Below are 27,345 nucleotides of genomic sequence, written 5' to 3' on the forward strand. Positions count from 1 at the left end.
CTTTGATCATGTGGATCACGAAAAACTGTGGAAAATTCTTAAAGAGATGGGAATACCGGACCACCTGACCTGCCTCTTGAGAAACCTGTATGCAGGTCAGGAAGCAACAATTAGAACTGGACATGGAACAACCGGCTGGTTCCGAATTGGGAAAGGAGTAGGCCAAGGCTGTATATTGTCACCCTGTTTATTTAACTTACATGCAGAATGTATCATCAGAAACACTGGGCTGGATGAAGCACAAGCTGGAATCAAGAATCCTGGGAGAAATATCAATCACCTCAGATATGCAAATGACACCATCCACAAAGAAGAACTAAAGAGCCTGTTGATGAAAGTGAAGGAGGAGAGTGAAAAGTTGGCTTAAACCTCAACATTCAGAAAACTTAAGATAATGGCATCTGGTCTCATCACTTCATGACAAATAGATGGGAAAACAGTGGAAACAATGACAGACTTTATTTTTTTGGGCTCCAAAATCACTGCAGATGGTGACTGCAGCCATGAAATTAAAAGATGCTTCTTCCTTGGAAGAAAAGTTATGACCAACCTAGACAGCATATTAGAAAGCAGAGACATTACTTTGCCAACAAAGGTCCGTCTAGTCAAGGCTATGGTTTTTCCAGTGGTCATGTATGGATGTGAGAGTTGGACTATAAAGAAAGGTGAGCACTGAAGAACTGATGCTTTTGAACTGTGGTGTTAGAGAAGACTCTTGAGAGTCTCTTGGACTGCAAGGATATCCAACCAGTCCATCCTAAAGGAGATCAGCCTTGGGTGTTCATTGGAAGGACTGATGTTGAAGCTGAAACTCCAGTACTTTGGCCACCTGATGCAAAGAGCTGACTCATTTGAAAGGACCCTGATGCTGGGAAAGATTGAAGGCGGGTGGAGAAGGAGACGACTGAGGATGAGATGGTTAGATGGCTTCACCGACTCAATGGACATGATTTTGGGTAAACTCCGGGAGTTGATGATGGACAGGAAAGCCTGGTGTGCTGAAGTCCATGGGGTTGTAGAGAGTCGGACATGACTGAGTGACTGAAGTGAACTGAACTGAACTGAACTTTTCCAGTGAGTGAATTCATTTAGTCATTATCTTTCACTGTTTGGTTGGTATAGGCAGTTGTGGGAAGCTTCACTTCCATGCTAGCCCAGACAGACTACTCCTACAAATGTAGCATGTTTGTGTTATTCCTTATTTAGACCCAGCTCTTGTGACTTTGAGATTTCAACTCTGTCCATAGGTATTCTTCCTTCTAGTTAATGAATCTTATCCCTCTGTTAGACATTTATGTTTAATCCCTCAGAGGGAGCCTCCGTCCCACCTCTGAGAAGTTTACTTTGCCTGCTACTTGTGAGATGTGCGGTTGACACTTTCTCCCCTTCCTCCCACAGGTGCCTTCAATTAACCTCTGTTTTGAAAGCTCCTACCTGTTTTTGATCTGAAGTTTTAGTGGGATTTGTAGTTTTGCTACAAATGCAGGATGTGTTTTTATTTATTTTCTTTGCTGATTTTGGATTAATTGCTCTTTAATGCTTTCTAAGAAGAGTAAGGGCAACTACTTTATTCACAATATTAAAATTGGAAGTCCAGATTTTTAAAGTAAGACAAAAATTCTTGATGTCAGTATTTTGTATAGTTTAATATTCTAGTGTATGGTAGAAATAGACTTAAATGAGGCATTCCTCACCGCATCCTGGTCATACAGTGCAATCTCTGTTCTCTTTAGATACCATAGACCAGTGCTACTCAGAAATGTCAGTCTGTTGATAAGGGGCTTGAGCCATAATGTAAATCAGTGATTTACATTTGTACAACTTCCTTTATCAAAATAGTTTTCTTTCAAGAAAAATGTCAGCTGAACTAAACAATATGTTTTAAGGACATAACTGATGTACATCCTGGTAAAAATTTCTCATTTTGTTGAGGACTGATAACAGTTGGTAGATCAACAGGCTGTGAACAGTACTGAGTAGCAGTGCTGTACAGTATGGATGTGTGGCTGTCAGGTGGAATCGTTACGTAGTTAATGCAGTCGTTCCTTTATTTATGATTAGATTGCCACTGGCCAGTTGTGTAATGAACGTCACTGGTTAGCATGGCTGAAATAAAAGTGTTGCTTCTCTATAATTAGGAGTCCTTGGGATGAGGTATGTTTTGCCATATACTTTTTCTCTGCTAAGGACTCCTCAGTGTAGTGATTTATTTCTGTAAGCCATACTGTGGAGATCATGCAGAGGTAGCTCCTGTAAGGAGGATACTGCTTTATGAGAATTTCAGGAATATGAATTGGATCATTATAAAGAGTTGTAGAATTCACTGTTATAATTCTGGATGAATATGTAAATTTAAAGACGTGCTGTCTAAAATGTTTCTCTCAGCTCTGTTGGTGGGGAGACATGTGGAGAAATAATAAAATAATAGAATTTTAGTTTTTTGTCTCCTAAGACTTCCATGTGATTGAAAGATGTGCTTTTCTGGTTATGGTCTCTGTTGTCTAATTGCCCATTTGACTTCTCTATATCAGAAATAGAGACATATCATGGAATCAGGTACTTCTCATAAGCTTTGTTATTAATATATTCCTAACATAATAAACTTTGTCCACGAGGTCATGGTTTTTCCCATCAGTATACATTTTTAAGATTGTTAAAGACTTGGGAGACACCAGGTCCTTTATAAGAAGTGAACTTTCGATTAGAACTTCAGAAAAAAATTTTCTAGGCAACAAAATACTACCTTTTAGGCTAAAGATTGGCTCCTCCTGTGGCTCAGCTGGTAAAGAATCCGCCTGCAATGTGGGAGATCTGGGTTTGAACCCTGGGTTAGTTTTGTTTGTTTTTAAATTTTATGTCAATTTAGTAGTTCTCCCTTATCTGTGGAGCATATGTTGTTCCAAGATCACCAGGGGATGCTGGAAACCTCAGATTATACCAAACCATGTGCGTACTGTTTTTTCCTATAAATGTATACCTATGATAAATTAGGCCCAGTGAGAGATTAATGGGCTTCCCTGGTGGCTCAGCTGGTAAAGAATCCGCCTGCAATGCGGGAGACCTAGGTTCAATCCCTGGGTTGGGGAGATCCCCTGGAGAAGGGAAACACTACCCACTCCAGTATTCTAGCCTGGAGAATTCCATGGACTGTAGTCCATGGGGTCAGAGAGAAGTTGGACACGACTGTGTGACTTTCCCTTTCACTTCTCAGACTAAAGATTCATGGCCAAGACACATTATCGAAGTATATTTGAATATATAGGGAAAGTGCTTGAAACTATGTATATATCTTTAATGGGAAAAACTTACTTTATAACTGTTCTGATTATAAAATTTATTTTTTTGCTTCTCCAACTTTATTTTTTATATTTGAATTTAATTTTTTTTAACACTACAAACATTTTGTTTTGAAGTATAGCCAATTAACAATGTTGTGATAGTTTTATGAATGGTGAAGGGACTCAGCCATGCATATATATGATTCCATTCTCCTTCAAACCCCCACCCCCATCCAGGCTGGCACATAACATTGAACAGAGTTCCATGTGCTATACAATAAGGTTTTGTTGGTTATCCTGTTCTGATTATAAAATTTAATTATGAGATAAATACCTGTGGGTAGTCCAGCTTACCCAGTGACATTTTTGAAATAATTTTCCATCTTTGCCAGTCACTTTATTAAAGTGAAAGTTTGAAATTAATGTGCCGTCAGTGGAGTTAGTATAGTACTTTGCTGTCCTAGGAATAGGTAATCTTAGAAAAACAAAATCTGAGGTCATAGAATTCGTAGGATGGATTCACAACAGTGGAAAAAAATTTATTTTTCTTTGCTGTCTAGATTCTTTTCTAGTGCCACCAGATGTCAGTGTAATCACAGGACCAGAGAAATACACAGTAGATAAAATTGTTGCAAATACTCTTTTTTGCTTTGTGAAAGAGATAGGGAAAAAGTTTACTCAAATTAGATAATCAAAGGAAATTATTTTATTGTTGAATTATATAGAAATTGGAAGTGCAAAATGGAGAATAGATGCAGAACTTTAGAGTGTAGATGCAGTTAAAAATTCATATACAAATCAAAGTACTAATATGATATATAGGTAATCTCTGAGACTCCTCAGAAATCACCAACCTGTTGCTATAAGTGGAGGAGATGGCCAGCCTGTGGTTAAAATGTTCTATACAGCCTTACTGATCATGATATTTCTCAGTAGAATTGTGGTCAAAATCCGAGCCTCAAGATGAAAGGGTATATTTCTAGCTTGTAGATATAAAACTCAACTCACTACGATTTTTGCATTCGGTACAGAACTTGTCTATAGGAGTTCCTTAGAACACAGTGTCACGTTAGGCATTTTTCCAAAAGCGCATTCAGTAGGATAGTCACATTTTTAAAAGTCCTTCCTTTAGAAATTTACTCTTTGATGAATGCTGCATTGAAGGATGATCATTGCTTACTATTTTTAGTTTGAGTTTCTTATTCCTAGATGTATTACTTACATTTTGTGTTGCTCTTTATTTCTTATCCTGTTTCTCCCAGATGAGAATCCTGTGTTGAGTCCTCGTGTTCATGAAGTCTGTGTGTGGGCCTTGTGACTGCACTCAGTGTGCTCCATGCCTCAACTGAGTTTTGATTTTGGTTAGAAGTTTTATGCACGGCTGCTTCCATTTCCTTGATTTCTTCTTTTCAACAATATTTGATATTCAGGTTATGTTATCTCAGATTACTTCTTTTTCCCTCTTAAATACAGGAAATGGAAAAACTGTGTTTCTTCAACAGTATAAATGTCTCCCTAGAAATTATTGCAGGAAATGATGTTATCATATCATTTTTGCTTTCTTAGACTTCAGTTTGTACACTTTCTTCAGCATAGTAGTCTGACCTGTTGTGGGAGGAGTAGTGTCCCTGTCCTCAGAGCTTCTGGATTTTCTTTTCTGCTGTCTCAGCTAGAGTCTTATAGACAAAATCTGTTTGGATCGAAAAAAGGAAACCCTTTCTCCCCTTTCTCTGTGTACCTCAGGCACTCTGAGCTCTGTCTTCAAAATGAGATGTTTTATTTCATCTTTATTCTTTATCCTTGAACTCTAGTCCTTGTTGGATGACAGTGTAATATCAGATCCTCTGATTCTACTTTCTTTTTCTCTTTGAGAATCCACAGTACTTTTCCAGGTTCCAGAATTACTCATTTCCTTTCTCTCCTTGAACACCTGTCTCAAACCATAGGAACCACAACTAATGGCCTGGCTCCCTGTCTTCATTGCCAGGCATGTATCTTGGAGGTAGAGATGCCTAGTATTCTAGGTTAAATTCCAGTTCAGTTAAATTCTAAACTCTAGACCAAAGCTGTCCTCTGGAACTTGCTGCTGCTGCTGTTGCTAAGTCATTTCAGTCATGTCCGACTCTGTGTGACCCCATAGACAGCAGCCCACCAGGCTCCCCCGTCCCTAGGATTGTCCAGACAAGAACACTGGAGTGGGTTGCCAATTCCTTCTCCAATGCATGAAAGTGAAAAGTGAAGGTGAGGTCGCTCAGTCGTGTCTGACTCTTCATGACCCCATGAACTGCAGCACACCAGGCTCCTCTGTCCATGGGACTCTCCAGGCAAGAGTACTAGAGTGGGGTGCCATCACCTTCTCTGATGAATGAGTCTACCTATTTGTAAAAATGTGACTAATGAAAACAGTGCAATCACTAGGTTATTACACTGTGTGAATTCAGTTGTCAAGAGGAAGCAACTCAAAGGACATCACACAATCTATAAACCAGCGGGAAGGAGCCATCCAGACTTTGCCCTGCCGAACCATTTCTGGGCGATGATTAGACAGGTTCTCATAGATGATATACTGTGTGCAGAAGTGCTGATCAGAATCAGGTTTGGCATGGTATGCGACTGTATTGATGGTTTGAGTCACATCACTGTCTGGCTTGGGCTTTCTAATAAGGATCTGGCCCCCACCGGCTGCAACAAGCTTAATAAGGTTGTCCTTTGGATGGTGTTTGAAAGTTCCCCCAAAATATAAGTAGCATCCATCAGACAGCTTTGGCAACAGCTGTTCTCTGTTGAGCCTGCTTTTCTGTGGTCCTTCAGGAATTTCATACTTTCTTTCCTGTTCACATTCTTTGCTTTATAGACATACTTTCACCCATTCAAATTTTAGGATCCAGTATCCAGTGAGAATTCCAAGCATACATTTCAGGGTGCTTTGAACTGTATCACCAGGAACAATGATATGAGTTACTGTACTGTCACACTCAGCGGATTTTTTAGCCTTAAGAATCATTGCAATCTCCAGAAATTGAGAGCAAGAATGGAGTAGTGACTCCTGAAAAGACAGTCTCTGCAAACTATCTTCCGTCCAAGAAATCCTTGCCATCAGGTTGTAATGGGAAGCTTGGGCATCACGATAGACTTTTCAGTCCTGTTTCTAAGAGATGCAGAAGCAGCAGTCAGAGCACTGGTGGAAACTCTGTTAAGCAAACAGTGCTCTCAGAAAACATGCCATTGCCTGGTTGTTCTTTACCACCTTCGAACAAACTTAAAGTTGGTGACACATTAAGGAAGAAAAGCCATACTATATTGGTTGAATCCATTAGCCTTTCACCAGGTACTCCGCCTTCTACACTGAACAGTCCAAGTTACAGATGAATGATGTGTAGTCCCTCAGCAACAAAGCTGTGGCCTGTTAGCCTTACAGCTGTGAAGAGAAATCATCGAGGAGAGACTTTGCTCCATATTGCTTCAATTAAGGGCGACATCCCTTCCGTTGAATACCTCTTACAAAGTGGAAGTGACCCAAATGTTAAAGATCATGCTGAGTGGACACCTTTGCATGAAGCCTGCAATCACGGGCACCTGAAGGTGGTGGAATTGCTGCTCCAGCACAAGGCGTTGGTGAACACCACTGAAGAATGGGCATGTGGACATTGTCAAGCTGTTACTCGCCTTTGGAGCCTCCAGGGAGGCAGTCAACATATTTGGTCTGCAGCGGGTGGATTATGCAGACAGTAAAAATATGAAATCGCTGTTGCTGCTACCGGAGAAGAAGGAATCATCATCAACTAGCCATTGCTCAGTAGTAAACACTGGTCAGCATCGGGATGGGCCTCTTGCACTTAAAGGCAGTGGACTTTCTTCCGAACAACAGAAAATGCTCAGTGAGCTTGCAGCGATTCTTAAGGCTAAAAAATGTGCTGAGTTTGACAGTACAGTAACTCTTGAAAGTGTCCTAAATTTGTACTGTCCAATCACTAGCCTAGTGTGGATCTTGAACTCTTTCCATGAGGCTAGTTTGATTGAGGTACTCAAATTTTCATTTAATTTTAATTAATCAGATTTAAATAGCCACGTATGGCTGCTGGCTTCTGCATTGGAGAGTGCAGCTCTTTGTACATCCTTAAATGAGCTATGGTCCTCTTCTGTCTTTGAAATGTTGGTCCTCTTTGCAATAGTATGTAGTACTAGGTGGATCCCATGTAGAGAGGTGAGGGAACAAAGAAAACACCAACTTATCCTGTCCTTTGCTTATCAGTGGGATGGTAGAAATTGCAACTGAATTTCCCTCATTACTCTCAGTTGATTAGGTGATTATCAGACTTATGCTCCAAACCATCTAAAGAAGTGTCTTTAGGTCTGTAAAAACTTTGACAGGAAGTGGAAGGACAAAAAAAAAAAAAAAGCGTAAAGGTTCTGTGTTAATAAGCATCTGCCTACCTATAGACCCAATTCTGTTTTTTGGAAGAAAGAAAAATTGGGCAAGTGAATGACTGTTCATAGAGGAGCTGACCATGCAAAGAAAGAGGATTATGAGCTTTGAATTCCTTTTTTGAATGGGAAATAGTGTATATGTTTGTAAGACAGATCAGTTATGGCTGTGGAGGAGGAAAGTTAAACATAAGCGTTTATTAAACTAATAAAGCGGATTTGTGGATGATTATCATGGAGGAAATAATTCGGACAGTAAATTGGGGAAACCTGAGAGTTTGCACTCTCATTTTGAAGGGGACCTGAATATGCAGTTCTCATAGTGCTGGTGATGGTTGTTGCAGTTAATTGGGTTGTTGGTCAGAAGGATTGATTCTGCATAGGGGACAGACTCACCTTAGGGCACATGGAGTGTTGGTAAGAGAAGTTTAATCAGAGGTCTGAATAATTGAGGTAATTTTAATTATGGCCTAATTCCTCATGATTGAAAAGCTAATAACCTTCTGAGTATCCTGTATGTATAGTTTGTTAAGAAGAGAAGTTGACCAGTAGTTTATCAGGAAGGGGGTAAGGGGACTGAGGGAGGGAAGGAAGGGACATTTATTGAGCACTTACTGTATTTACTTATATTAATTATTTAGTCAAAATAAAAACCCCTAGGTAAGTAGATTATTCTTATTTTATAAATGTGAGTGAGGGAATAACTCGCTCATAGCTGGACAGAGTGCCTGACTACACAGTCTGTGTTCTTTCCATTACAGTTAGGACACCATTATGATCCTAAATTATAATTCAGATGTGTTTGAGACATCTGAGCATTTTTGTGAGCATGAACCAGTACATGGCAAATTTGGGGGTAGAATTAATGGTTTTCAGGTGGAGATTTTTATTTGCGTGACTGGGAGGTAGGGGGGCTTTTGGGAAACATGGGTATTGAAGAACAGCCTGGAATTCATATTTGAGCCCTGTAGTGAGAGGAGCTGAAAGCGGAAGGTGAAGGATCTGTTTCTGTGAGCGGCTCTGAGAGGCACAGGGTTATTAGTGGCCCTACTCTGTAGGAGACTTAGGGACAGAATATGTTGAAGGTTAGGGTACAGGGCGTCTTCTCCAAGGGTGCTCAGACATACAGCATGTTGCCTCTACAGTGGGACTGCAGGGAAACCAGCAGTACTTTGGCATCTCGCATATTCAGAATTGGGAGATAAGCCTATGGCCTAGGTGACATTCTCATTGGCACTATGCCAGTTATAAACTTCAAATGGCCTTTACAACTGTGAACCACCAGGAAGGTGTCTCAGAGCAGATGACAGGTTTAGGAGACTAGAAGTCTTTGTGGGGGTAGAATTTGTTAGGTAATGCAGTTTCCATACTATGCAGGTGGGGCCATGAGCTGGTGAAAAATACTAAAAACTTTTATTGTGAAGCATTTAAAATATATTTGAAAAGAGAATATAGTGAACTCCTGTGTAATGTCAGCCAGTTATAGCTGTTATCAACTTGTTTCTTCTGTAACCCCAATGTCGAGATTTGAAATTTTAGTTTACAGTTAACATGACTTGACTTGTACCCAAGTTAATGAGTCCCAAAGGAACTCAGAACAAAGACAGTGTTACATTTTGTTTATTTATTCATATCTCGACTACTTTCAAAGAGAATTTGAGGTAACTGATGCTTAAGGTAAGAGTAAACATTACACATCTACCAGAATGGGTAAAAAAGGAAAGATTGAAAATGCCGAGTGTTTATGAGGATGTGGAGCAACCGAAAGATAGATTACTGGTGGGAGTGTGAATTTGTTTCAGCCACTTTGAGAAACTGTTTGGAAGAATTTACTAAAGCTAAATATGTACATATCTTCTGTCCCAACAGTTCCGTCCTTAGGAATATATCCAAAAGTAATGTGTATCAGTGTTCACTAAAAGTGACATGTACTAGAATATTCTTATTGTTGCACACTCTTTAACAGCCCCAGACAGAAAGCTATCCAAATAGCATCTACCAGCAATAGAACGGGTAAATAGTGTTCTGTTTACACAAGGAAATGGTACACAGCAACAAAAAGGAGTGATCGGCAACTGGAGGCAATAATATTGAAAAACCTTATAAATATAATGTTGAACCAGAGAAACTAGATATAATAGAGTTCAGATCTTCCTCAACTTAGGAAAGGGTTACATCCCAGTAAACCCACTGTAAGCTGAAAATGTTTTAAGTTAAAAATCCGCTTAATACATCTAGCCTACCAGACGTCATTGCCCAGTCTAGCCTACCTTAAATGTGCTCATAACATGTTCATTAGCCTACATTGTGCCTTTCATTAGGCACAAACATCTTACACAAAGCTTATGTTATAATAAAGTGTTAAATGTCTCATGTAATTTATTGAAACTATACTGAAAGTGAAAAACAGAATGGTTGCGAGTGTGTCATTTGTTTATCCTCGTGATTTGGTGGCTGGCTGATGGGGAGCTGCAGCTCGCTGCCGCTGTCCAGTGTTGTGAGAGATGGTTATACACATATTGCTAGCCCAGGAAAATATCAAAATTCAAAGTGCAGTTTCTTCTGAACGTGTCTCCCTTTTACATCATCGTAAAGTCAAAAAATTGTTGAACCATCTTAAGTTGGGGACTGTATTTTCTGGCTCTTTACAGAAAGTTTGCTGACTCCTATTCTTTTTAATATTACCGAGACTAGTTGAGGGAGTCCTAACTAATAGCTGGGAAGCCTGGTCTCCAGTCTAATAGGCATTAGCTCTGTGACATTGGGCAGATCACTCAACTCCTCAAGATTTATGTTCCGAACAAGCAGGTGATGAGCTGTGCTCCTAAAAATTGCTACAAATTCATTTTTCCTTAAAAAAAAAAAAAAAAGGCAAAAACACCTAACTTTTTGTCAAGGCTTATAAAATTTCACGTCTTTCTACCTTTGTTGCTTTATTTCCTCTCCTGACAATCTTATTATTCCTTACATATACTCAGCTCTTCTACCTCACTGCCTTTATACTTCCTGTTTCCTGTTTGGAATACTCATCTTCCACTTTTTTGCGTGCTTACTGCTTCTTGTCTCTCATTTCTCTGTTCAGAAGTTTCTGTATCAAAGAGATGATGTCTGTCCCATTTTCTACCGTGGCATTCTCCCAACCAAGTACCAACCAGATCCGAACCTGCTTAGCTTCCAAGATCAGACCATAGCATTCTCAAACTCAGTTACTGCCTGTTACTTTACCTAGTAAGTTTCACTTGTTTTTCCCCACAAAAAGTAATTTCACAATTACTTTTGTCAGAACTTATTTTATCAGTGTGCTAACTTATTATCAGTCCCACTGAATAGAAGTTCCATGAAGGCAACTACTTTGTAGGTTGGTTGCTTTCTATGCCTCTCGTGCTTAGTACTGTCTTTGGCACGGTTGAATGATTGGATTAATTATTTACTATTGCTGAGTCTTAAAGGACATGGTAAAATGGCCAGTTTTCTTTTGAATGCAAATAAGAGCCCTGGACTGGAATAGGTCAGTTTTCATTCCAATCCCAAAGAAAGGCAATGCCAAAGAATGCTCAAACTACCACACAGTTGCATTCATCTCACATGCTAGTAAAGTAATGCTCAAAATTCTCCAGGCTTCAGCAATATGTGAACCGTGAACTTCCAGATGTTCAAGCTGGATTTAGAAAAGGTAAAGGAATGAGAGATCAAATTGCCAATATCCGTAGGATTATTGAAAAAGCAAGAGAGTTCCAGAAAAACATCTATTTCTACTTTATTGACTATGCCAAAGCCTTTGACTGTGTGGATCACAATAAACTGGAAAATTCCGAAAGAGATGAGAATACCAGACCACCTGACCTGCCTCTTAAGAAACCTGTATGCAGGTCAGAAAGCAACAGTTAGAACTGGACATGGAAAAACAGACTGGTTCCAAATAGGAAAAGGAGTACGTCAAGGCTATATATTGTCACCCTGCTTATTTAACTTATATGCAGAGTACATCATGAGAAACGGCTGGGCTAGATGAAGCACAAGCTGGAATCACGATTGCCGGGAGAAATATCAATCACCTCAGATATGCAGATGACACCACCCTTATGGCAGAAAGTGAAGAAGAACTAAAGAGCCTCTTGATGAAAGTGAAAGAGGAGAGTGAAAAAGTTGGCTTAAAGCTCAGCATTCAGAAAACTAATATCATGGCATCTGGTTCCATCACTTCATGGGAAATAGATGGGGAAACAGTGGAAACAGTGTCAGACTTTATTTTGGGGGACTCCAAAATCACTGCAGATGGTGATTGCAGCCATGAAATTAAGACTCCTTGGAAGAAAAGTTATGACCAACCTAGACAGCATATTAAAAAGCAGAGACATTAGTTTGTCAACAAAGGTCTGTCTAGTCAAGGCTATGGTTTTTCCAGTGGTCATGTATGGATGTGAGAGTTGGACTGTGAAGAAAGCTGAGCACCGAAGAATTGATGCTTTTGAACTGTGGTGTTGGAGAAGACTCTTGCAAGTCCCTTGGACTGCAAGGAGATCTAACCAGTCCATCCTAAAGGAAATCAGTCCTGAACATTCATTGGAAGGACTGTTGCTGAAGCTGAAATTTCAATACTTTGGTTACCTGATGCCAAGAACTGACTCATTTGAAAAGACCCTGATGCTGGACGACAGAGGATGAGATGGTTGGATGGCATCACCGACTCAATGGACATGATTTTGGGTAAACTCCAGGAGTTGGTGATAGACAGGGAGGCCTGGCATGCTGCGGTTCATGGAGTCGCAAAGAGTCGGACATGACTGAGTAACTGAACTGAACTGAAGAGCCCTGGAAAAAAATTAAACTATTATTATAGCTAAGTTGATTTCAGTGGCTTGTTGTTTGCACCCCCTTTTATAATCATTTAAGTTCTTCCACAGAGCTGTCAAGTATGTTTATATAATCATCCTTAACTTACATATACTGTGAAGTCTTAAGGGTAGTGACTATTTCCAAAACACTGTAGTTTGCTGATTTTCTGGGATCTGTAAGTGAATATGGCTTTTGTTTTTGTTTTTAAAATCAAATTTTGTAAAATTTCAGGCATTATTTCTTCAAATATATTTTTTTGCTGCCTGATTCTTATTCTTTCCTCCTTCTGGGACTCCAGTTAATGTATGGTGCACTGTTTGATGTTGTCCACAGGGCCCTGATATACAGTTGATTTTCCTTTAGTGTTTTTTTTCCTCTTTCATTTCTTTAGATTAGATGATTTATATTAATGTCTTCAAGGTCATCAACTCTTCTACTATCTCTGATCTTTTAAGCACATCCATTTCTTTTTTCAGTTCTAGAATTTCCATTTGGTTCTTCTTTTTCTTTTTTTAAGTTTTTTTTCCTCTGCTCAGATTCTCTCTCTAGGCTCTCTGTATACCATAGATATTAACCTATGTTTATAGTACCTGCTTTAGTTAATCTGTTCAATCCAGAATCTGGACCGTTTTGGGGTTAGTTTCTCCTTACTACTTTCTGACTTGTATACTGGACATTGTGGATAGTATTTCATAGAGACTTGAATTTTGTTATTCTCTGAGGAATAATTATTTATTTTCTTTTTTAAAATAATAGATTATTTACTGGCTTATCACCTTAAATATGTTTAGGTTTGATTTTATGCTCTATTGAGATCATATTTTCCAGTCTAACTTCCCAGAGGACTCAACTCTCATCCTCTGCCTCCATTCTGATCAGAGCTTATTTTAGGCTTTGTTAGAGAAGGTCTAGAGTAGTCCTTAGTCTTAGATGTGGTCTCTATTCCGAGGGCTCTGCCTTTTGGATTTCTTAGATAGATGCCTGGAGTGTTAATGAGGTATTGAGGTAGCAAGCCATGTGGTTTCACCGCTCTGACTGGGCCAGAACTCCTAGGAGTTGCGTTGCCCCTCAGCACTGTTTGTCTTCTGGTTGTCTGTTGCATTCTTAACTCTTTAGCAGTTCTCTGGTAAGATTCATCTTCCTTGCACATGTGTAACCTGGACCTTAGGCAAGGATTCTTGGCAAACTTCCACAGTGGGATTCCCCCCTGCACAGTTCTCTTTTCTCTTGGGCTTTGCCCCACCAATTTCAACTGCTTAAACTCTGATCTCTTCCTCAGCTCAGCAGACTGCTGCAGTCTCCTGGGCGGTTTCCTCTTCTTGGAGTATTCTTTCTTCAACCTTTCTCTTTTTATGCCTGGACTTTAGCTCACTGCCCCGTAATCCAGAAATGTCCCCAGGCAGATGGCTGGGGTCATCATGGGTCTCCACTCATGATTTCCTCCCCTTTCTTTAGGAGTCATAGTCTTTTGCCCATGGTTTAATACTAGGAAAAGTTGTTCTCTATCTGTTTTCTACTGTTACACTGGCTAGTTTAGTGCCGTTATATTGTCATATCAAGAAATACAATTCTGTAACCTGTTCTGTTTGGAGAGGAATGAATTCTTAAAAAGAGAAAATCTCATTTTATTTTAGATATTTATTTTTCATTCACCTAGTCAATGGTTATTTGTTGTCTGTCTTCTGTCTGCTATTGGCCTTGAGCACGTAAGGGGAAGGGGACCCAGTTTCTCTCCTCAAGAAGCGTAGTTTCCTTATGATAAGGAGGAACAAATATTAAGTTCAAGTTTGGGTATTTTTTTTAAAATTAACTTTTATTGAAGCATAATACACTTGGTCATGGAATGGTTCCCACTGCCCCTCCAGCTTGTTAAGTTGTTATATAAGGATAAGAAGTTACTCAATTCTTCCAAAGGAGAGGCGTTGATGGTAGTGTTACCAGCCAGGGTTCTTGGCCTCCTTAACCAATAGAAGTTGATCAGAGGCCAGACTAGAAATTCAAGCAAGGCTTTATTGGAACCCTGCTATAGCAGTGGGAGTGAGAACAAACAACAGGTTCCCTTGCTCATTTCCCGAGTTGGGGTGAGCGTGTTCCTTATGTGGGGTGAGGGTAGGAGTGTCAGGAGAGTTTGGGCCAGAGGAATGGCTTAGGTGGCTTGCCAGCGTTTTATGTGGTGTTGTGTGCAGGCCCCCGACCCCCGTTTGCTCTAGGCACTTCAGAAGTGGCATTTAGGTTTTTTAGTCTCTTGTCTAGGATTTGTCCATCTGTGCATGCATACAGTTCTTTTTAGTACCATACAATTTCTTGCTATTTTGTTGATCGAGGAGATGTTTGTCCAGGTACAAGCATGGTAGCAGGTCTCAGGTCTCAGCCTGACTTAGTAGGGTATAAGCTCTAAGTACACTTTTCTAAACCACTATTTCTTAATTATTACCCATTAGTCAACCAGTTGCTTTGTTTTGAAATAATTAGCAAAAGGTATAAAAATACTACTTTGCCACTGAGAATTTTTTTCACTAGACATGCAGAAATCAGATATCTTAGTGTATTTATGATACTAAAATTTTTCTCTCTGACTTCTGTACTGTATTTAATAATAAAATTTTTTTTGACTTTCATTTTTAGAAGGTCAGCCTAATTCATGGAAACAATCTTATTTTCACTCTGTTTCATATATCACCACTGACAACCTGATAATCTTCAACTTAAGGTCTTGACTGTAGAGTGATTTTTGCCAGCAGTCACTGATAATGATGTATGAATTGGATATGAAACAAATTTATTTCCTTTTCTGTCCTGACCTCCACCCCCAAACAGGTTGATTTTAATTGATTATAGAAAAATAACTTAGCTTGAAAAACTTTCTTTGCCTGATAAAATGTCCTTGAATATTAACTTAGAAATAAGAGAAGTTAGGTTAAACTACTTCAGTGATACTATCTCAACCAAGGTGTTTGACTATCTGAAACCTTCCAGTATAAGAGAATTCTTGATTAAAGAACTTCTTTATCCTTATGAGGGAAATTTAAGGATTTCATCTTCCCATTGTTTCATGTATATTACCATTTTTCAAGTGTGGTCCTTTGTCCGAATGTCTAGTGCCTTTTTAACTTTTCACTGAGACTTGTTGATTCTAACTTCCTGCCTCCTACAACAGTAGAAGATATAGAATAACTGTATGCTTGAAATGAAATTAAAAATCTTCGTTTTCAAAACTCCTTTCACGTCATCAGGCACACAGATCAGAGCTTCCTATATACATCTCTGCTGTCCTTGTAGGTACTGATATTTCTTCACAGTTACAGTTCTAAAAAGTTAGTGTAATAGCCTAATACCACAGCATTCACAGTGTATATAATTTGCTAATGGTGTATGTGTGTACTTATTTTGTTAATGTCTAACTATCTCTGGCATTCTATTTTTTCATTAACTCCTTTAGAATTGCCCACCTTCATAACAAAATTTTTTGGTGGATAATACTGTAGAAAGTTCAGCCCCACTGTTTGTTGTATCAAGTTAATAGCATTATACCTGTGTCCATCCTCATTAGGTACGGTTCATAAACTGTCACATGTGCATGATATTAGACTACACATATCCTGTGCTAATATTAAGTTAGATATGTGGAAAAAAGTAGCATAATGTAATTAGTAAAAGGGCACATAATTTTTAGGTCTCTATAGGCATGCAAACTCTTCCTTCAAATAATCTATTGTAGTGGCAACTTGGGAGTCATTCGTTTCATTTACTGTAGTGAAATAATATGCATTTCTTTAACAACCCTCCTAAGTTTGTCTGGAGTCCCCTTTTAGTTCAAATAAGCAGGGTTCTACTAAATTTTCATTGGTTGATAAAAGAACATCATTGTAACAAAGATTGTTGTTTATTATGCTAAAAATATCTTAAGTACAGACTTAGAGTATTATGCTTTCAGTTTGCTTGTCAGTTACTGTTGTCATTTTTGATGAAACGGTAATAGTAGCCAACGTTCCAATTCTTTTGAGTCTGTTTCTCCAGACTGATGCTGTTTCTTCTTACTTGTTCATCCCATGCCCCTTCCAGTTGCATTTTAACAAAATAGAAACATATTGTCTCCATTATCAGAATAAATGTTTGGCTCTTTGCTTCCATTTCCTCTATATCTTTTAAGATACAATTAAAAATAATTTTGTGGGTGTCCCCAAAGAGTATATATATTAATGGATTTGGGTTGAGATAATTGTGATAAATGTTTTACTCTTGAACAAGGTGTACACATATGTTTTGATTTGTTGATAGGAATGGTCGCAGTATTGTGAGCTGGGCTGGATAAATGATGGAAACATCACCAAAGTGCCCAGTTGTACAAACATGCCTTTTTATTGATGATAATTTTTTTAACTGCTGTATTGCAGCTGTTGAAAATGGACAGATAGATGTGTTAAGGCTGTTGCTTCGATATGGAGCAAATGTTAATGGATCCCACTCTATGTGTGGATGGAACGCCTTGCACCAGGCTACTTTTCAGGTAAACTCTGCATTTATTATTTCATTTCCATGTAAATTGTGTGTTTTACCCTTTTAAAATGATAATTCTATACAGTCTTTGCTTCCTACTCGCCTGTGATTTATGGTGGTTAGTGCAGTACAGAAAGGCAGTCTAAATGGTAATGATCGTTCTGAATAAGCCTGCTGCTCTAGTAGTTCTAGAAGCTTTGGGCTGCAGGGATTAGGTAAGTTTTTCAAATGTTGGTAGCAGAGGTTAGAGGCCATCAGAATATTTGGGATATATAAATTGATAGTGAGCAATGGCTTATTATATTTATAGCACTTTGTTTAGATAACTGTGATAATACCTTAGTGCTTGGGCTTGCAGACTAATTATGCAGGATTTTATAAGGATTCTAAGTCCTAGAGATCATTGTTTTATCTGTTTATGTTTAATGGGTTAGCTTAAGGTACAGAATAATGATTAACACTTTCTTCCCATCACCCAAAACACTTTTAAAAAAGAGTTTTCCTTTAGTGAGGATAAAAAGCATATACACACACAACAATAAAAAGAGAGATATCTTCTATTTTCTTTGTTTTCTCTTATTTAAAATATGAATCTGTGCCTTAGGAAAATGCTGAGATCATAAAATTGCTTCTTAAAAAAGGAGCAAACAAGGAATGCCAGGATGACTTTGGAATCACACCTTTATTTGTGGCTGCTCAGTATGGCAAGCTAGAAAGCTTGAGCGTACTTATATCATCGGGTAAGACTAATCTGTTAGCCTTTGCACTATTAAGATCATGAGTTTAATGCTGTATCTTCCTAGGAAGAGTAATTCTTAACTAAATATAAATCAGGTTCTGAAATTTATTGTCTTAAGTTAGTGGTAAATAAGAGTACGTACAAGTTAATTTGTAAGCCTGGTTACTAAGTCTCTATTAACTAACATAATACAATGCACAACTACTAACTTACCTCAGCAGAACTTTAATGATCTATTGCTAAAGCAGGTTTATTGGCAAGTTGAATGATGGGGCTGTCCTTCATTATAGCTACCTGAACTGTTCCAACTTTCTCAGGTACATGACTAATATAATCTTAATTAATCTTTTAGATAGCTATTTTGTACATTAACCCTCTGACTTGTGTATTTTGGTTAATTGTGTGATATTTAAATGGGTTTATTTCAAAGCCTGTTTATACTATTATTTTAATAAATAGCAACATAAACCTGCTTAAAAGCTTTTCAGTGACAGCCATTACATATTCAGCATTGTCGGAGAAGATGGTATTGAGGTGGGATGCTTATTACTCTGTGTGACATTTCTGTGACCAGAAACATTTGTTATATAAGGGCTTTTCAGTTCTTCTGACACCATTGCTGTGCGCACAGTGCTAACCTGACAAAACATGGATAGTCCAGAGCAGATGGGAGAGACACCAGATTTGCCACCACACAATTTTTTTTTTAATACCTAGGCTTTTCACATATCTTCTATAATATCTAAACTTTTAATAAATTACCAAAACAGAGTTTATTTAGGGCACATATTTTCTTATTTCTGCTTTCTCCTTATAAACCTTGAAATACTCAAGTTGACATAGTAAACAACAGAAACAAGCATTCGTTAAGTGTAAAATTAAGATATGTTACAAATTTCAGGTCAGTAAATCTTTAGAATTGAAATAATCCCTAAAATCATTTATTCAAGCATGTGCTTTGTTGTTGTATTAAGAATCCCAGACTCCGAGCTGTTTAAGTGACGTGCCAAAGATCTAGAATAGACACTATTCACTGGTGGAGTCGGGACTCAGACACGGGACTCTGATTTCTCATCTTCCTCCTTCTGTGCTGTACCTTCCCACAGACTGTCACGATGCATTTTATGACTTCCAGTCCGCAAAGGTCCAATTGTTAGTGTGTAACTAATACTTAGAATGAAATAGGTTGAATTGCAGCTTAGTGACTCTCTCCTCATGCTGGGCCTGTCTCCTGGAACACTAAGCACCTGTTTGTTTTTTTCCTTCTGTCTGAATAGTTATGAACAGCAAGTTGAAAAGGTATATAGGTATGTTTATAATGTAACTATACATGTTTCTAACTCTTTAAAATGACTTTCAGTGAATTCTTCCTCATTTCCCCAATTTTCTTTACCTGAAATTTTACGAAGATTGATTCCTTATACATTCCACCAGTGACTAGTGTCTATTATAGATCTTTGGCACGTCACTTAAACAGCTCGGAGTCTGGGATTCTTAATACAACAACATTATTATACATCTCTCACACAGTAAAATTGTCAATCAAAACAAAACATTGCTTAAAAAAGAAAGTTAAGTAGGTTTCTTTTTTGACATAATCTTTCCTCAGCTATAGTGTTCATTTCTTTCTAATGCTGACAGTAGGTGAAGCATCCACCTTGTGCAAGTCAAGAAGATTCAATGTATCTAGACGTGTTGAATACCCAGTTGGAATTTCTGACCGTTCAGTGAATTCTGACTTACCGTTTGTATTTTGCATTGTTCTTACCCATTTCAGGGCTTTGGTTTATTCAAGGTATATTTATGAAACATCCTTTTGAATAAAAAATTGTCTTCCCCCTTGAGGATGATGATTTTTCCACTGAGGTGTGTTCCAGAAATTTAAAAATTTTCGTGGTCATGTATTAACACACCCATAGTTAGCATACTTAGTACATTATTTGTCAATGAGAAAAGTTTGAGGAAGTCTGCTATTTATGAAACCTTCACAGAAATTGAGGTCACTAAACTTTTTCACATCTTTATACATTTGCTTCTAAATAATTGATTAGATTTATGCTTAAAAATTCAGCTTAGAAACCCATTTAAATAGAGCTTTTTCCTTTTATTGTGGGCTCTGTTCATCACACACTGGTCATGATGAAAAGGGATGTAATGGAGAGTATAGTCAACATTAGTTTAAAATCATAGCCCCTGTGTATATCATATCTGCTGGAATTTTTTTCACCACTCAGCCTGAATCAATTAGTGGCATCTATAAAGTCTCATAATTTAGATTTTTTTCTTATTCTTTCAATAATGATCAGAAATATTATCCATATTTGATGATTTGCAGTTTTTAAAAAATGATTGCTTATTAGACCCTCAGAGTGTTTGTTGGAGGAAGGGTTGGAATGAAATGAATCCTTCATAGAGTAAAATTCATATTTAGCTTAAAAATGAATTCTAAAATATTAATCTTTAAGCAAAAACAATTTAAATGATTACCAATAGGAAATTGAAAATTAATGTTTCAACAACAGTATCCATTAAGGAGGAAAATCTGTTGTACTATGATAGCCCTTTTAAGGCAGCTGCTTTGAATTGTTTGTTGATCATCTTTTTAATTTTTGCATTAAAGAGGGTTATATGTTAAATGTTTTATTTTAGGTGCAGATGTCAATTGTCAAGCCTTGGACAAAGCTACTCCCTTGTTCATTGCTGCTCAAGAGGGCCACACAGAATGTGTGGAGCTTTTGCTCTCCAGTGGGGCAGATCCTGATCTTTACTGTAATGAGGACAATTGGCAGCTACCTATACATGCAGCTGCACAGATGGGCCATACAAAGTAAGTGCTAAAAATGAAAAGTAAAAATGGTCTCATAATTCAGAGGTAGTAAGAAATTAGATCTTCTGGACCAGCCCCTTTACCTCCAGGCATAATCTTTGGTGTTCCCTTCTCTACTGATGTGCTCAATGGTTAGGTCCACCCCACATCTGTCTGCCATGCCATTCCCTGCAGTTCTTAGTCTTGCAGTTCCTTAGAGTGAGGCAGAGTGGCCCAGGAGACCTTCTCAGGGTGTTAAATCTTCCCTCTGACTTGCTTAAGCGACTATTCCACTCCGTTCCAGTTTTATCCTAGACATCTTGAGGTACTGATCTGGTGACTTTTTTCAACGTACTTATATTACCTCGCTGACCCCAGAAAGGTTTTGGATTTGTGATCTCTGTTGGAGTTCTTTTTCGTTGGGTCTAGGCAGTCCTCCACATCTTGAACTCTTTGACTGGACTTCTCTTTGTCTGATTTCAAATTCAACCTGGTACTTTATCCTGCCTCTGTTACTCTTCTTCCCTAGCCAGAAATTCAAATGAAATTTTTGGAGAGAGAGAGACTTAAAGAAAGTTGAAACTCCCTGAAATTGGGAGTTCTAAGAATCTTCAGTTCAGTTCAGAACCTGGTTTTACCTTGAGAATATGGCTGCCTATCTTAATATAGATTGGTACCAAACAGTTTTTAAAAATATATATTTAAAGTTTTTAGAGTCTTATTACTGCAGTAGTAATTTTTATAGCTATTGTGAGTATTATTTAATTAGTAATAGTGAAATGGTCTTGTCTTTAGTATTTAATATGTTTGTATAGTAGAAAAGCAGATGTTGTAATTGGGTTATTATGCCACTAGGTGTCATGGTATTTTACTGTTTTCTTAAACATATTTGTAATCTTGTTTGTGCCTTGTTGAAGAGTTTGGTCATGGACAGGAAGGCCTGGCATGCTGCAATCCATGGGGTTGCAAAGAGTTGGACACAACTGAGCGACTGAACTGAACTGAACTTAAGAGTATATTTTTTCGAACTCACTTAAAATTTTTTAACCCATTTATTACGTGTAAGAGACACTTGACAGGTTCTTTATTTTAGCAAAATACTTAGGTTTAAAAATGTGATGTTTCTCTTAACTCTTGATATTTTATTTAATCATAAATCTACAGTTATACGCTGAGCTTTAAATTGATATCAGAACCCTCTTGAGAATTTGCTCTTATTTGTTTTCAATTTTGAGATTTCTGTTGGTCACTGATGATTTTCTTCTTAGTAAATATAGGTTCTCTCTAAAATTGCTATCTTAGTCCTATTTTACCTAAGGAAAAGTGGCAAGGAGAAAGAATGTTATAAATATACTTTGGTGTAGCTCTGCCTTTCTTTTCCCAGAAAGAGGAGAATTTCTGGCTTATATTATCCTTATAGTGTAGGATAGTCCTTTCTCTCCAGCTGAGTGCCAGAGGTAAGTCTACAAATAATCTAAGAACTTTTTAATGATTTTTGTTTAGAACTTTCTCTAGTTAGCAACCAGTCTTTTAAATAAATCTGCCATAACACATAAAAGAGCTCATCTTCTTTTCTGAGAATAGACTATTTTAGCAGAAATTCTGATTTCTTCCTGATGTAAATACTGTTCATTTCATGTCTCTCATCATCCTAAAAAATTCTTACTAATTAGAAAGATAAAACTTTGGTTGCTACTTTACAAAGGAAAATAATTTATTGTCTTGATATAAGTTTGTATTTAGTGTAATGGAGTTTTAAATAATTTATTATATCCTAAAACATCTCATATAAAATTTGAATTTTGGGGACTTGAGTAGTGGTAAATAATTAGTAAAAAAATAAAAAAGGACAATATGTTACCTATTTACTTTTATCGGAACATTATTTAGTTGCTTCAAATACGTTTAAGGGCCTGCTTATTAAACAACAGTAATAAGCATTTTGGAGTATGTAGCTTGTAATAATTTATTGTACGTAGAAAGTACACTGAAGACAGACAGACCTTAAATTCAATCAGTGGGTGCCTCAAAATATGTCTTGTAGAAATGTCTACAATTATGTACAAATAGAAACATACTCCTGAACTTGTGTATCTGCAGAATCTTGGACTTGTTAATACCACTCACCAACCGGGTTTGTGACACTGGGCCAAACAAAGTGAGTCCTGTGTACTCAGCAGTGTTTGGAGGGCACGAGGAGTGCCTGGAAATGTTGCTCCAGTCTGGCTACAGCCCAGATGCCCAGATGTGCCTCGTTTTTGGATTCAGTTCTCCCTTGTGTATGGCTTTCCAAAAGGAGTATGTATATCTACTTTACTTTCATTCTTTTGGGTGTATGGAGATATGTTTCCAAATGACTTTCTTTTGTGATAAAATAGCATGTCTTAGAGCTAAATTGGGAACTTAAAAACAGAAAAACAGACAAAAACAAAAGCCTCTATGATGTACCTTTGATCGTTTCACTAATCAAACTATAACAAAAACAAGGTGATGATGTCAGGTTTTTTTCCTTTCCTCTTAGGAGCTGGATAATATTTTTTGGTGTAGCAGTTTTAGGGGATATATTTAATGTATTAAAGTAAATGCAGGAATTCTCTGATGTCTTTGATCTTCAAAATACTTCAAGAATTAAAACAAACTTTAAGTTATACAGTGATTAAGGCCTGAGGATTTAATGTTTAACATGGTGACTTATAACGGACAACACTGAATTATAGAATTGAAATTTGCTGAGAGTAGAACTTAAATGCTCTCAAAAAGATAATTATATGAGGTGATGAATGTTTCCATGATGTATATGTGTATCAAATCATCACATTTTATACTTTAAATATCTTGCAATTTATTTGTCAATTATACCTCAGTAAAACTAAGATAAAAAGATAAAAAAGATTTTAAAATTTGTCAAGTATTGTATTGACTGTGTTTCAGGTTATTTGTCATTTGAAATTTATATTTATAAGACTTGTTATGAATCTAAAATAAAACTGTAGTTTTATTGATATTATAGCACTTTTAATGTATTTGGTATATAGCATTTATTTCTGTAGGTTACACTAATTAAATTTAAAAATGTTAATGTTTCTTTTGCTAATCTACCATGATCCTGTGAGTAGAATAAATGAAGAATTATTGATAGATTATTGATTAGCTTCTGGCCAAACTAGACAAGATTTGTCTATCAGACTCATAAGGTTTTAAAATAGAATAAATTAAAAAAGGCTATATGTAAGAAAAGCCATATTGAGTAAAATCTGTGGTCCAACCAATAGTAAAATAAGTTGTGCAGCTAGAAGCTGTTATTTTTAATAATGCAAAAGAGGTTTGTGGGGTGATCTCAAATTTCATTGGCTTTCCTAAATTCACCATTATGGATTGCTAGCTATGACTTAAAAATTTATCGAGAACTTATTTGCTAAACTTTTCTTTCTCTACCATCTCTTAACATTTGCTGTGTAAAATAGTGGTTCATTTTTATTTGTTCTGAACTTAAGCCTCTGGGTACACACTGTACTCTGAGTATTGTAGTTTTGGTTAATCTGAGTATCTGGGATCCACTCTGTATAACTTTCATGATTTCATAGTTCACTATATAGTTTCTTTGGTTTTATCTTTCTAAACAGGAGGCCTAGTTACTTTAGTTTGCCTCACTAGGGCTGTACTGTTGACTTTAGTTGATTCAGTTGTCATTATATATATGTCTCCATTTTTTTTTATTATTAGATCAGAATTGAACATTTTTTTATTTGATAAGAACATAATAGTTTTGTATAGTTGTATGTCTTTGTGTCCAGCATATCAATAATCTGTTTTAGCCTTCATCTTAGCTTTTGGAGGAACGATATTTTTGGTTCTTCTGTCATAGCACCTTACCTCATAGCTCAGCGTCTTATAAGTGTAGTTTGAATTAAACATGTTAAACCATAGCAGTGCTCCTATTAACACCAAAATACCTTAAAATGAATGTTTTTCTGACCTGAAGAATTAGGTAGAATAGAACCCTCTGGGACATGGTATGAGGGAAATCCTGGAGAAAGAGAGCTGGAGAAAAGGTTTTTTTAATTCTGTGTACAAACCTACATATGTCCAGAACCCATCCAGCCTTTGAATGCGCGGGATGGAAATTATTGACAACAAGATTTGAACTATCACTCAAGTCTCAGGTCTGAGTGGCACATTTCATGGGGCCAGACTCAAAGCGGCATAGCAAAGGCTTGAGAACTGAATTTGCATTGGAATAACTATCTGTAGAGGGGGAAAAAGAAATTGTAGTCTAAACCTAGCTAGGTTATATACCTGCTAAAGCAAACAAACAAAATCAGTATTATGGTCAAAGAATTATAGCAGGACCCAGGGCCCAGAGTCTACACATAGCATTACTATTCATAATATCCAGGATACAGTCTAAAATTACTTGACAGAAACAGAAAAATATGACCGATTTTAGAGGGAAAAGACAATTAACATGTGTCAACCCTGAGATGATACAGATGTTGGAAATATCAAATAATTGTAAATAACTGTTGTTATGAGGTAAACATACTTGAAATAAATGGAAAGGTAGATATTTTCAGCTTAGAAGTTAAAATTAGAACCAAATGGACTGAAAAGTGTAATATCTGAAATGAAAAGTTAGCTGTATGAGCTTCATAGTGGAATGGAATTGACAGAGGAAAGAGTCAGTTACCTTGCAGATAGACCAATATAAATTATCCAAACAGAAGAACAGAGAAAAAGAAGACTGGGGGGACAGAAAAGAACAGAGCCTCAGAGACCTGAGGGACAATATCATCAGTGTTGACATTCATGTCATTAGGATCCAGAGAGAGGAGAAGGAGAGTGTGACCAATAATGGACAAACACATCCCAACATTAGATAAGGACACAAGTTTATAGATTTAAGAAGCTAAGTAAACCAAATAGGAGAAGCTCAAAGAAAAGCATGCTTACAAAATAATCAAACTGTTGGAAACTTAAAGAAGTAACAGTGTGGTTTATGGTGGTCTTTGGTCACAGACATGAGCTATTTTAGACTTTGTTTTTTACTTTTCTTGGCAATGTTGCTATGTGAAGTGGCCCTATGTATCATAACTGAAATCTTTTTCTAGTGACTTTAAAAGGACTTGTCATGTGTTTTCTTCCATGTGGGAACTTATAATTGGCCCAAATGTATTTTTAACTAGTAAGGTAGGTTTTTAGTAATAAAACTCGCTGGAAAATGCTATTCATTAGTCCATAGGGAAAAAGCCAAAAACATCAGAATATCTCTTTGATGAGGGTACATTCTCTCAGTCTTTACAGTTTATTTTTTATTTGTTTGCCAGAGCCATGGCAGTAGACTTAATTTTGAAACATCTTTGCCATTATTTACCCACCCAGTGGGAAATTTAATTGAAAGGGAAACATTTCCCAAGAGACTAAGGCTAAGATGGTAGCTTTATTATCACATATGCTCACATTTAATATTTGTATATACATATAGTGCACTGCACAGTGTCTGGCACATCAGAAAAAAACATCAAGATTAATTCTCTTCTTCATTTCTGGAGAAGACATATCTTTTGCCATTCTCTGTTTATCTAAAAATAGCATCAATTAAATTTTTAGTCTTTGTAATACATTTACATAAGCTAATGTCAGGTTCTTAGTTGGCATGTAATCACTGTACATATAATGGGAAAATCATTTGATTATTTTGATATTCAGTGTAAAGCTGATCAAGCAAGAAAACTGTCAATTCTCCCAGTAGATTTTGTTTTAGTATTTCAAGAGGGTAACATAGACAGTGCCTGGGGAAAGAAATGGAAAAATTTTGTTAATTTTTAAATCTTTCAATATGCATCTGAAAATTTGAGTTCTCTGGGTTACATACTTAAAATTATTTAACTTAGAATTACCTTTCTAAAGGACAGTTGACTAATTTTGTTTAAAAATAGCTTTTGTTCCGTTTCTTCTTAAGACATTTATGAATTTCCTGTATTACATTTACTGATTATGAATAAGAATTTGAGTTTTGGTCACAAAAATAATACCAGGGAACTTGGAAAACTGTTTTCCAAAATTAGTTATTAGATATTTGAATTTTCAGATATTTGGTAATAGATAATATGTTGAGTGGTATAAATTTTTTTCTAACATGATCACAATAGTAAAAAATGTTTATCAGTTTTCACAATCAATAACCAGACCAAAAATAAAAAATAATTAAATTGCAAGCCATAATGGAAACATGATTAACCTAACAATATAAAATAATTACATACAGTTTGGGGAATTAAGTAGAGTGATATGGTAAGTGGAAGTGCATACATGCACATGTTTTCATCCCCCCACCCGCAGCCAGTCTGTGTTTTTCATTGGTGCATTTAATCCATTTACATTTAAAATAATTATCAATACATATGATCCTATTCGGAGAAGGCAGTGGCAACCCACTCCAGTACTCTTGCCTGGAAAAGCCTGTGGATAGAGCAGCCTGGTAGGCTGCAGTCCATGGGGTCACTAAGAGTTGGATACGACTGTGCGACTTCACTTTTACTTTTCACTTTCATGCATTGGAGAAGGAAATGGCAATCCACTCTAGTGTTCTTGTCTGGAGAATCCCAGGGGCGGGGGAGCCTGGTGGGCTGCTGTCTATGGGGTTGCACACAGTCGGACACTACTGAAGTGACTTAGCATCAGCAGCAGCATGATCCTTTTATGGTTTTCTAATTTGTTTCAAGTTTATTTTGTGTAGATCTTTTCCTCCTTTTGTGTTTCCTGCC

General features: G+C 37.1%; 1 protein-coding gene and 1 pseudogene across 1 annotated transcript in view; one reads left to right on the forward strand and one right to left on the reverse strand.

The window, feature by feature from the left end:
• Positions 1–27,345, forward strand: part of ASB3 (ankyrin repeat and SOCS box containing 3) — a 107,580-nt gene that overhangs the window by 52,622 nt on the left and 27,613 nt on the right. The window contains exons 4-7 of the mRNA XM_068975964.1: positions 16,934–17,046; positions 17,641–17,776; positions 20,425–20,602; positions 22,682–22,879. Coding sequence (XP_068832065.1) covers positions 16,934–17,046; positions 17,641–17,776; positions 20,425–20,602; positions 22,682–22,879 — 625 coding nt within the window. The remainder of the gene's footprint in view (positions 1–16,933; positions 17,047–17,640; positions 17,777–20,424; positions 20,603–22,681; positions 22,880–27,345) is intronic.
• On the reverse strand, positions 5,716–6,375 carry LOC138090557 (BRCA1-associated RING domain protein 1 pseudogene; annotated as a pseudogene).

The sequence above is a fragment of the Capricornis sumatraensis genome, chromosome 1, assembly GCF_032405125.1.
Source record: "Capricornis sumatraensis isolate serow.1 chromosome 1, serow.2, whole genome shotgun sequence".
Lineage (NCBI taxonomy): Eukaryota > Metazoa > Chordata > Mammalia > Artiodactyla > Bovidae > Capricornis > Capricornis sumatraensis.